Genomic DNA, 11,877 nt, shown 5'->3' with positions numbered 1-11,877 from the left:
ATATGCTATCATTAGTTTCATTTTACAGATGTTGAAACAAGTACAGAGCAGGCTAGTGGCTTGTGTGAGCACCAAGGCTGGAACTTGAATGAAGGCCTTTAAAACGCTTGTTTTTTCTCATTACCAATGCATGCTTGTAGAAATAACTTTTTTTATCCCAAAGATAGTACACATTACAAAACATAATAAATTACAGAAAGGCAAAAAGAAAACGACCACAAGACCCAACATGCAAACAATAAGCACTACTTTATTTCTATTTTTATTTTTTTAGAGACAGGGTCTCACTATGTTGCCCAGGCTGGTCTCAAACTGTGGGTTTCAAGTAATCCTCCCACCTCAGCCTCCTAAGTCACTGGGATTACTGGCCTGAGCGACCATGCCCAGCTTATAAACATTATTAATTGCTGTATTTACTTCCGGAAATTTCTTTCCCCTATTCAACAAATGTTAAGCACTTACTATAGGTCAGGACCTGTGCATGGCACTGGGGATGTTGCAGTGAACAAGACACTTTTTTTTTTTTTGAGATGGAGTTTCACTCTTGTTGCCCAGGCTGGAGTGCAATGGTGTGATCTTGACTCACTGCAACCTCTGCCTCCCGGGTTTGAGTGATTCTCCTGCCTCAGCCTCCCTAGTAGCTGGGATTGCAGGCATGTACCACCACACCCGGTTAATTTTGTATTTTTAGTAGAGACGGGGTTTCTCCATGTTGGTCAGGCTGGTCTCGAACTCACGACCTCAGGTGATCCGCCCGCCTTGGCCTCCCAAAATGCTGGGATTACAGGCATGAGCCACCGCGCCCGGCCAAGACACATTTCTTGACCTCATAAGGCTTATAATCTAGTTCCTGCTCTTTGTTCTATTTCACTGGCGACCTAGGTGTTGATATCCAAAAGAGCTTCTTCAAGATCCCAAAGAGTAAATCAGATGATACTGCATTTCAGGTGGGTCCAAGACACCTGCTTACCCAGCCCTCAGTCCAATGCTGTCCCCAGAAACGAAATAAGAGGCCCGGATTCCTGGTGAGGGAGTTAAGAGGCAGAGAAGGATAGGGCTTGACAGTATCACCGAACTCTCACTTCAACTGGCAGGGGGCCTGGGTCTCGACCCTCCAGTCTTCAAGGAAAGGGGTCTGGAGGGGGCAAGTGGTACGTGGCGTCCAGGAAGATGACTAGGGTCCCAACGCTGGTGAAGATGATGAAAGTCCACAGGAAGAGGCGGTCCACTACCATGGCCACAAACTGCCAGTCCTCCTTCAGCTGTGGGTAGGCAAAGGAAACTTCCTGAGCTCTGGGCCCAGACCCCCAGGGAAACCCCCCCATTTCCCCGCCCGGTACCCGCCTGAGTCCTCCTACCACTGGTTTGAGGCAAGAGCCGGCAGCGCCAACAGGAGAGCGAGACTGCAGGCAATGCTTGGGCATAAAGAACCAGTAGGTAAGCAGGGGGTGGGACCAAATGAGGGAGAGGTCCAATCAGAAACGAAAGCGAGGCCGGGCGCGGTGGCTCACGCCTGTAATCCCAGCACTTTGGGAGGCCGAGGCGGGCGGATCACCTGAGGTCAGGAGTTTGAGACCAGCCTGGCCAACATGGTGAAGCCACGTCTCTACTAAAAATACAAAAATTAGCCGGGCGTGGTGGCGCGCCCCTGTCGTCCCAGCTACTCGGCAGGCTGAGGCAGGACAATCGCTTGAACCCGTAGGCGGAGGTTGCAGTGAGCCGAGATCGCGCCACTGCACTCCAGCCTGGGCGACAGAGCGAGACTCTGTCTCAAAAAAAAAAAAAAACAAAACAAAACAAAAAAACAAAAACGAAAGCGAGTGCTGGTGAGGAATTTGGGGGTGGGGCCAAGGTCGCCTAGGCCCGGCCTTGTTCCACCCCCGTTGGACATACCGCATCGTGGTCCTCCTGTTCCTGCAGCTGTCGAGCGATGTAGCTGATAGAAGAGACGACCTCCCGTAGCTCCGGAGGCAGGGCCACAGCCCGGTTTGGACCATCGATAAATCGCCGCAGATCAGGGGCAGACAGTTCAGGCTGGAACCTGGAAGAGGGGTGACTGGCCACGCCCAAACGCAAAGACAGCCAGTGCCAGCGACCCAGGCTCCGCTCCAGCTGCCTCCAACAACTTGCCAGTTCTCAAAACCCGAGAGCCCTTCATGCTCTCCCCGCCAGCAGTGATCTCTCTAGCCTTGTGCAACTTCTTCCACCGCCTCTGTTTTAGTTCCCACCTCCCCTCAAAGTGAGCAGCAGGGGTACTACAACTCCCATGATGCTCAACCACAGCATCTTCCGGGAGCATGGGCCGCTTCTTCCGCACACTCTTCTGGGAACTGTAGTTCTCCCTCTCCCTTTTATGTGGGTAACGGGCGTAGTCCTACCTGTTGGGTTTGGGGAAGAGAAAATCACTTGGCGGCTTCCGGATGAAATATTCATCTGTTCCCCGACCCCAGCCACTTCCTGGAGAAGAACAGTGAGGGGGCTCCGGCATCAGGTCTCTCTCGGGTTTGGGCCTTTTTAGACGCAGGTACAGCGGAAGTTTGTGAATGAAGATCTGCAGAGTAGAAGAGGCGTATTGGTGGGGGCTTTCATGCTTTCAGACCAGAAGGGAAACAGCCAACCACCCCACTCCACATGCCCATTCCCGCGCGTGAGTTTGTGCGTGCATATTCTTCCACAAACGAGCTACACAAGGAAATGCAGCCACACAGACCTAAGAGCTCTTTAGTGGGTTGGGCCTGTCGCGGTGGCTCACGTCTGTAATCGCAGCACTTTGGGAGGCCGAGGCAGGTGGATCACCTGAGGTCAGGAGTTCAAGACCAGCCTGGCTAACATGGTGAAACCCTCTCTCTACTAAAAATACAAAAATTAGCTGGGCGTGGTGGCGGGTGCCTGTAATCCCAGCTACTTGGGAGGCTCAGGCAGGAGAATCACTTGAACCTGGGAGGTGAAGGTTGCAGTGAGCTGAGATTGTGCCATTGCACTCCAGCCTGGCCACAAGAGCAAAACTCCATCTCAAAAAAAAAAAAAAAAAAAAAAAGCTCTTTAGTGGGTTGGGAGGTATCCCAACTGGAAAGAGAGGGCTTCCAATCTGATCGTACCTAACCCTAAGAATATTTCCCTGGGACCCAAGATGGGCAGTATTGATGAAGAGAGTATGGGATCTGTGAAATGATAATGATGGGGGCCAGCTTAACTGTGCAACATTTCAACACTCAACAAGCTTGGACACTTCAACACTCTGCCACATAGCTATAGTTCTCCCTATGGTCTGTGAAAGGAAAGTTGGGGTTGAAGAGGAGATCTTTCTTACCTGACGGACCCAAAGGGGCATTTGGTGGGTGTGGGGTGAGCGGTGGTGCAGGTTGAGAACCACAACACTAAGGATGACTGAGAAGGTGACGAGGACCATGGTAAACATGAGGTACTTGATAATAATGGGTACTGATAGGGAGGTCTCAGGTACTTTGTCGGCCAGCAGCAGCAGGAACACAGTAAGGGTCAGCAGGGCAAAGATTGAGAGCCCCATCTTCTCTCCTTGGAGGGCAGAGGGGAAGAGAGAAGGATTAGACGTGCCTGAAGGAAAGCTCTATGGCATAATCAGTGACCATGTTTCCAGGCCATTCAAAGACAGATTTCTGCAGCCAGGCACAGTGTTTCACACGTGTAGTCCTGGCACTTTGGGAGGCCAAGGTGGGAGGACTGCTTGAGCCCAGGAGTTTCAGACCAGCCTGAGCAACATAGGGAGACCTCTTCTCTACAAAAACAAATTTGAGGCTGGGTCTTGCTCTGTCACCCAGACTGGAGTGCAGTGGCATGATAATGGCTCATTGAAACCTCCACTTCCCAGGCTCAAGTGGTCTTCCCACCTCAGCCTCCTGAGTAGCTGGGACTACAGGTGCACGCCACCATGCCCAGCTAATTTTTGTACTTTTTGTAGAGACAGGGTTTCATCATGTTACCCAGGCTGGTCTCAAACTCCTGAGCTCAAGTGATCCACCCGCCTTGGCCTCCCAAACTGTTGGGATTACAGGCGTGAGCCACTGTGCCCCACCTCTACAAAAAGAAAAAAAAAATTAGCCAGGCACAATGGCGCATGCTTGTGGTCCCAACTATTTGAGAGGCTGAGTTGGGAGGACTGCTTGAGCGTGGAAGATGGAGACTGCAGTGAGCTGTGATGGTACCACGGCATTCCAGCCCGAGCAACAGAGCAAAACTCCATCTGAAAAAAAAAAAAACAACAACAAAAACACAGGCTTTTGGAAGGGCCATCTGCGTGTAAATCATTCCTACTTTTGTATGTCCACCCTGGACTTCTCCCCTGAATGCCAGATATATATCCATCTGCCTACTCAACCTCTCTTGGATAGTTGGATGTCTAATACATATTTCAAGCTTAACATGTCCAAAACTGAACCAGGTGCAGTGGCTCACACCTGTAATCCCAGCACTTTGGGAGGCCGAGGCGGGTGAATCACCTGAGGTCAGGGGTTCGAGACCAGCCTGGCCAACATAGTGAAACCCCATCTCTACTAAAAATACAAAAAATTAGCTGGGCGTGTTGGTGGAAGCCTGTAATCCCAGCTACTAGGGAGGCTGAGGCAGGAGAATCACTCGAACCCGGGAGGCAGAGGTTGCAGTGAGTCGAGATCGTGCCATTGCACTCCAGCCTGGGCATCAAGAGTGAAACTCCGTCTCAAAATACAAAAGCAAAAACAAAATAAAACAAAATGTCCAAAACTAAATTATCTTACTACCAAAGCTACTCCTCCCGTAGTCTTCCCTATCTCTTATTTATTTATTTATTTATTTTTAGACAGAGTCTCACTCTGTCACCCAGGCTGGAGTGCAGTGGCGTGATTGCGGCTCACTGCAACCTCTGCCTCTTGGGTTCAAGCAGTTCTCCTGTCTTAGCCTCCCGAGTAGCTGGGATTACAGGTGCATGGCACCACACCTGGCTAATTTTTTGTATTTTTAGTAGAGACAGAGTTTCACCATGTTGGCCAGGCTGGTCTCGAACTCCTGACCTCAAGGGATCTGCCTGCCTTAGCCTCCCAAAGTGCTGGGATTACAGGCGTGAGCCACCGCGCCTGGCCTATACCTACTTTTAACTGCATGCAGATTAAGCAACGGATTAGGCAGAAATTTCTAGGGAAAGGGCAGTAACTTCTGTGTCATCAGGTGACTGCCATGGAAAGGAGTGGTAACTCCCAGGTGTTTCCATGGCAATGGTAAACTGACATGGCACACTCGTGGGTATGTCTTATGGAAAGCTGCATCTGCCCTGTTCCTGTTCTAGCTGGTCCTCAATTTGGTCTGGAGTCGAGTCCCACCTCCTACATCACCATCTTGCTCCATAGCACATTATCTTAGGTCTGAATTATTGTAAAGCCCTCCTAACTGGTCTCTTTCCTCCGTCCTTTTCTCTCATGCTGACTATTCTCAACAGAGCAGCCAGACTGATTTTGTTAAAATATAAATCAAGCTGGGTGCGGTGGCTCACGCCTGTAATCCTAGCATTTTGGGAGGCCGAGGCGGGCAGATCACCTGAGGTCAGAAGTTCGAGACCAGCCTGGCCAACATAGTGAAACCCCATCTCTACTTAAAGTACAAAAAATTTAGCTGGTATGGTGGTGTGTGACTAGAATCCCAGCTACTCGGGAGGCTGAGGCTTGAACCCGGGAGGCAGAGGTTGCAGTGAGCCAAGATGGCGCCACTGCACTCCAGCCTGGGTGACAGAGAGGGACTGTGTCTAAGAAAAAAAAAGAAAAGAAAGAAATAGAATCAGATCATATTATTCCTCTTTCCAGAACCTTCCAGTGGCTCCCCCTCTCCTGCATGAAAGCAAAGGCCTTACTTATTATGGTCTATAGGTCCTTCCCATGAGCTCCTTGACTTCATCTCCTACTGCTTTCCCCTCTGCTTACTTCACTCAGTTTCACTGGCCTCCTTCCTGTTTCTTGAGTACTCCTGACCTCAGGTGATCCACCAACCCCAGCCTCCCAAAGTGCTGGGATTACAGGTATGAGCCACCATGCCCGGCCTGCTTTCCTGCTTTAGACAAAGGATTTGATGGCAGAGAGGAGGAAAGCATGTTTTGAATACCAGAGTTAAGGATATCAGGTCTCTGAATCAGACTGCCACTGACCCAGGCTGGAATTGCAACACTGCCTCTCTCTAACTGTGTAATGATTTCAGGCAAATGACTTAAACTCTTTCAGCCTCTTTATCCTCCACTGTAAAATGAGAATGACAATTCGTTACTTACCTCACAGGATTGTTGTAAAGTTTAGAATTAGTACATGTACCATGTTAAAGGAATTACCTTATAGCAAGTGTTCAAAAAAGAAAAACAAAAAACAACCCAAAACCCAATGCTTACATAGAACTTACTGGGTGCCAGGCACAGTTCTATTAACTCTGTCAATCCTCAAAATAATTATAGGTGGTAGAGATGATGGTTAGCCCACTTCCAGATCAGGAAACTGAGACACATAGGGATTAAGGAATTTGGCAGGTGTGGTGGCTGACGCCTATAATCCCAGCACTTTGGGAGGCCGAGGCAGGTGGATCACCTGAGGTCAGGAGTTCGAGACCAGCCTGGCCAACATGGTGAAACCCCATCTCTACTAAAACTACAAAAATTAGGCAGGCATGGTGGTGGGCACCTGTAATCCCAGCTACTCAGGAGGCTGAAGCAGGAGAATCGCTTGAACCCAGGAGGTGGAGGTTGCAGTGAGCCGAGATCACGCTACTGCATTCCAGCCTGGGCAACAGGGCAAAACTCCTGTTGCCCTCCTGTTGTCTCGAAAAAAAAAAAAAAAGATTAACGAATTTGCCAAAAGTTATCCTATTATGCTGCCTCCTAAAGAAATGTTCACTATTACTGTTTATTATTATTATTTATTTATTTATTTATTTATTTTTTTGAGACAGAGTCTGTCTCCCAGGCTGGAGTGCAGTGGCGCAATCTTGGCTCACTGCAAGCTCCGCCTTCCGGGTTCACGCCATTCTCCTGCCTCAGCCTCCCGAGTAGCTGGGACTACAGGCGCCCGCCATCACGCCTGGCTAATTTTTTGTGTTTTTAGTAGACACGGGGTTTCACCATGTTAGCCAGGATGGTCTCAATCTCCTGACCTCGTGATCTGCCCGCCTTGGCCTCCCAAAGTGCTGGGATTACAGGCATAAACCAGCACGCCTGGCAGCTATTACTATTATATATTTCCCAGGGAGATAGGAGGTTAAAGGACTAGTGGGGGCTGGGCGCGGTGGCTCATGCCTATAAGCCCAGTACGTTGGGAAGCTGAGGAGGACAGATCACTTGAGTTCAGGAGTTGCAGACCAGGCTGGGCAACATGGTGAAACCCCTTCTCTACCAAAAATACAAAAAAATCAGCTGGGCATGATTGTGGGCACCTGTGGTCTCAGTTACACAGGAGGCTGAGGTGGGAGGATTGTTTGAGCCCAAGAGTTTGAGGCTGTAGCAAGCCATGATCACACCACTGCACTCCAGCCTGGGCAACAGAGCAAGACTCTGTCTCAAAAAAAAAAAGGTCGGGCGCTGTGGCTCACGCCTGTAATCCCAGCACTTTGGGAGGCCTAGGCGGGTGGATCACGAGGTCAGGAGATCGAGACCATCCTGGCTAACACAGTGAAACCCCATCTCTACTAAAAATACAAAAAATTAGCTGGGTGTGGTGGCGGGCACCTGTAGTCCCAGCTACTCGGGAGGCTGAGGCAGAAGAATGGCGTGAACCCGGGAGGCAGAGCTTGCAGTGAGCCGAGATTGCGCCACTGCACTCCAGCCTGGGTGACAGAGTGAGACTCCGTCTCAAAAAAAAAAAAAAAAAATTAAAGGAGTAGTGGGAGTCTGCAAGTGGGCAGGGGATGTTAGGAATGGAGAAAGGGAATGGGAGAGCTGTCTAAGCCTGGAGGTTTGTGGTTCAGAGGAGTAAAGGCGTTATGGATTAGAGGCTAGGAATCCTATTAGGAAAGAGTTCCAGTTTCACTGAGCGGAGGAAAAGGTGGCAGTCAACGGGAGGCAGAGCCTGGGCGGGATTGCTGAAGCCCAATCTATGCTGCTTTGGATTGGCAGGAAAACCCTGCCTGGCTTAAGGATGAAGAGGAAGAAGCTGAGCCAATGACAAAAGAGTAGGAGCCCCTTCCCCCATTACCTGCGTCTGGTGGCAGGTAGAAGACGAAGATGGCCAGAAGAGTGATGAGGATGCATGGGGCAATGACGTTGACCAGGTAGAAGAGAGGCTTGCGGCGGATGATAAGGTAGAAGATGACTTCCTGGCGCTGTCCTTCCTTCCCTCCCCTAGGATCGCCTGGAGGCTGGATTAGCCGAGAGGGCTTGTGGATAATCTCCCATTGGCCATTCTCTGGGGATGAGCAGAAGAAGGGGAACACAGATGTGGGAGCTGTCCTGGTTAGTGCCAGGTATGGCTTGCTCTGCCACAGCCTAGACCTGAGAGGGCTGACTTGATGAGACTAGCTGTGAAAACTGGGCTGAGTAGCCCATCTCTAATAAACTTGGGCAAGTCTCAGTTTCCATATTTTTATTTATTTATTTTGAGACAGAGTTTCACTCTTGTTGGCCAAGTTGGAGTGCAGTGGCATGATCTCGGCTCACTGCAACCTCCACCTCCCAGGTTCAAGTGATTCTCCTGCCTCAGCCTCCTGAGTAGCTGGGATTACAGGCGTCCACCACCACACCTGGCTAATTTTTTGTATTTTTAGTAGAGATGGGTTTTCACCATGTTGGCCAGGGTGGTCTCGAACTCCTGACCTCAGGTGATTCGCCCACCTCCACCTCCCAAAATACTGAGATTAAGGAGTGAGCCACTGCACCAGGCCTTTTTTTTTTTAATTTTTTTTTTTGAGACGAACTTTCACTCTGTCACCCAAGCTGGAGTGCAGTGGCGCCATCTCGGCTCACTGCAACCTCCGCCTCCCAGGTTCAAGCGATTCTCCTGCCTCAACCTCCCAAGTAGCTGGGATTTACAGGCATCCGCCACGATGACTGGCTAATTTTTTGTATTTTTAGTAGAGATGGGGTTTCACCATGTTAGGCTGGTCTCGAACTCCAGACCTCAAATGATCCGCCCACCTCGGCTTCCCAAAGCACTGGGATTACAGGCGTGAGCCACTGCCCCCCGGCAATTTCCATACTTTTAAAATGTAGATAGCCATACCCATCTTGCTGACCCCACAGGGCTATATTGGGCATCACTGACAGTATATTTATGAGCCTGTTAGAAGCTGGAAATCATAGGGCCCATGGATGTGGGAGCCATGCCTACTCACCAATGAAAGTCCCTTGATGAATGTGGATTTCCTGCTGCTCTTGCCCGTCAGGACCCAGGCCTGTCTGCAGGCTGACCTCCGAGCTGTCGTAGCTGTAGGAACTGAACACCATAGTGCAGTTCTGCCAGTCGAAGGGGAAGTAGGTGACCTGGATGGAGGGGAGAGTCACTAGAGCTGCCAGAGAACCAGTCAGCGCTGGTGGAGTTTGGGAGGCCTTTGGGGAGGGCACAGGGAAGGGGAATCACGGAGGAATTGGAGGGTTATGAAGGGAAGCCATTAATGGGGGAGGGGTGGGGAGGGCGGTCACTGAGTAAGACTAGAAGTCAAAGAAAGTGATCAGAACACTCAATGGAAAATCAGGAGGGTAGACGAGGGGAGGGTCATGGAGATTAGATAATGGGGGAAGGATGAAGGATGGGAGTCTCTGGGGAGTCAGGATGTCTAAGGAAAGGGAGGGTTTGTAAGAGCTCCTTCAGCTTCCAATGTGGAGCCCAGAAACCTGGATGCTGCAGCTGCTGCGATAGATGCCCGGCGGTTGCCAACGCACGGAGCCGTCGGAGGACACCACGACGTTAATGTCCAGAGCCACGTCAAAATTCCCATCATTGCTGCAGAGAAGGGATCTCATCTGGGATCAGGCCCCGCCCCCCGAGGCCCCGCGCCACCTCCCGGGCTTTGGAAGGTCTCATACTTGTTCAGTAGCACCACGTCAGGCAGCCACACGGATTCCGCCGTGATGCGGAGCAAATCGATGCCGTCGTGCTCCGCAGGGTCCCAGCTCAGCCTGTAGTCAGTCCACTCCTAGTGAAGCAGAAGCTGAGGGGCTGCCCCGGGTTGGAGGCCGGGAGGGACTTGGGATTTCCAAAGGAAGGCCAGGAAGGGAGTGCAAGGAAGGGGAGCAGGGCAGGCATAAACTGTGGGTCAACGGGCCGGGGTTCTGGCTCTGGCTCCGCCTTCACTCGCTGGGATCCACATCAACTAATTTCCCTTCCCCCGCACCGGGTTTCAATTTTTTACTCTGTAAAAGTGAGGAGGCTGCAGTAGCTAGCCTCTAAAACAGTGGTTTTCAAACTGCAGTTTGCAATCCTTTAGTGGATGGCGAATGAAATTAGCGGCCCCAAACCAGTGTTTCAAAAATTAGAGTGGCTCACGCCTGTAATCTCAGCACTTGGGGAGGTTCCCCCCGAGGCTGGTGGATGTCTCGAGCCCCCGCGTTCAAGAACAGCATGTGCAACATTGTGAGACCGCATCACACACACACACACACACACACACACACAATTGGAATTAAAAATGCACGGGGTGCAACTCCTGTAGTAAAGTTAGGTGTTGTTTCCTCGAGCTTTTGCTTCAGTTATAAACGCGTTATCTAAAGTCATGATGTAAAAAATATTCTTTCTGGGCTGGATATTCAAGGAAATTGTCAAGGCAGCGGGAAGCCCTTTCCCACCCCGCGGGGTCTCCATACCAGGTCTAAGTACACCTTTGTGCTCATCTCTTCATCCTTCTCGTTCTAGAAGGGAAAAATTTAAGGGGTAAAGGTGAAATAGGGTGGAGAGAAATGAGGGGGCTCGGGGGGCCAACCTCTCTCCTGGGAACCCCGCCTCCTTTTTCTGAGCCCCACCCTCTTGGATCCAAGTCCACCTCCCAGAAGCGGCGTTAGTTTAAGACTTGCCTCTATCTCAGAAACACCCCTTCCTGCCGTCTACGCTCCCAGCCTATCAACCTACCAGACCCGCCCCTGCCTAGCCCTCCGCCTAGCTCTGTCCCGGGCCCTGCCTTCAGCTCATAATCCACCCAGCCCCGAACCTCCACCCGCTGCCATTTATTGACCCCTCAGCACCAAGCTCCGCCCCACCCTGGGCACTCAGGACCCACGTGGCCCTACCTCGAGGTCAGTCCCCCAGCCCCTGCCTCATCCCCAGCTCCACTTTAAGGTCCGATCACAGGTCTGTCCATCACCCCACCCGGCTCTACTCCAGGCCCGTCCACCACCCACGGCCAGAGCTTGTCCATTGGTCTGATTTCGACCCAATCTTCACCAAAGGCTGGTCCATCTCAGCCTGGTCTCGTCCCAGGCCCCGCCCCCAGCCTGTCCCCGGTCCGGCCTTGCCTAAAGCCACGCCCCCGGCCTGTCAGCGGGCCTGACCTCTACCCCCCGCGCGCCCTCACCAGGCTGATGAGTTGCGCCAGGATGAGACCAACGCTGACCCTGACACGGTCTCCCACCTCCCGCGCTGGCCGCACGGAGCTATCATAGCCAGAGAAAAGTTTCTCCCGGAGTCGGCCCTCCGCCTCCGAGCCGCGGACGCCTGGGGGAGGAGAGACTAAGTGCAGCCCTGGTGCCTGGCCACGACCGCTGGCTCCGTCATTGCCCCTTGGAGGCCTACACTTACCTGGGGCGAGCGGCGCCCCCAGCGCCCCCAGCAGCATCAGCAGAGCCCCTGGGGTCATAGCCTGGTGGCTTGCTCAGTGACTTCGCTCAGAGAGCCGCTGGGACCGCCAGCACAAGGGAAGTGACGAGGAGCCCGGGAATGTGCACCTGTTGCTGGGGGGCAGCCACCAGCCCAC

The 11,877-nt window shown here is 51.8% G+C and overlaps 1 protein-coding gene across 1 annotated transcript; it reads right to left on the bottom strand.

Moving 5' to 3' along the window:
• Nucleotides 1-230: 230 nt before the first annotated feature.
• On the bottom strand, nt 231-11,805 carry CHRNB1 (cholinergic receptor nicotinic beta 1 subunit). Its single transcript, XM_054458071.2, has 11 exons — nt 11,703-11,805; nt 11,479-11,618; nt 10,775-10,819; nt 9,998-10,107; nt 9,806-9,914; nt 9,307-9,454; nt 8,172-8,381; nt 3,311-3,534; nt 2,379-2,551; nt 1,894-2,041; nt 231-1,262 (listed from the first exon to the last, which is right to left on the bottom strand). Exons 1-11 carry the CDS (start codon nt 11,758-11,760, stop codon nt 1,122-1,124), a joined length of 1,506 nt encoding a protein of 501 aa, XP_054314046.1. The 5' UTR covers nt 11,761-11,805; the 3' UTR covers nt 231-1,121.
• Nucleotides 11,806-11,877: the final 72 nt, after the last annotated feature.

Source organism: Pongo pygmaeus, chromosome 19 (genome assembly GCF_028885625.2).
Source record: "Pongo pygmaeus isolate AG05252 chromosome 19, NHGRI_mPonPyg2-v2.0_pri, whole genome shotgun sequence".
Classification (NCBI taxonomy): Eukaryota; Metazoa; Chordata; class Mammalia; order Primates; family Hominidae; genus Pongo; species Pongo pygmaeus.
This window is presented reverse-complemented; position numbering and strand designations above follow the sequence as displayed.

Bases quoted from the DNA above. Each gene is read 5' to 3' on its own strand.
- CHRNB1 (XM_054458071.2), bottom strand. From the start codon at position 11,760: ATGACCCCAGGGGCTCTGCTGATGCTGCTGGGGGCGCTGGGGGCGCCG. The intron at 10,820-11,478 runs GTGAGGGCGCGC...TTTCCCTTCTAG, and splicing joins TGGCGCAACTCATCAGCCTG to AACGAGAAGGATGAAGAGAT. The intron at 10,108-10,774 runs GTATGGAGACCC...CTGCTTCACTAG, and splicing joins CAAAGGTGTACTTAGACCTG to GAGTGGACTGACTACAGGCT.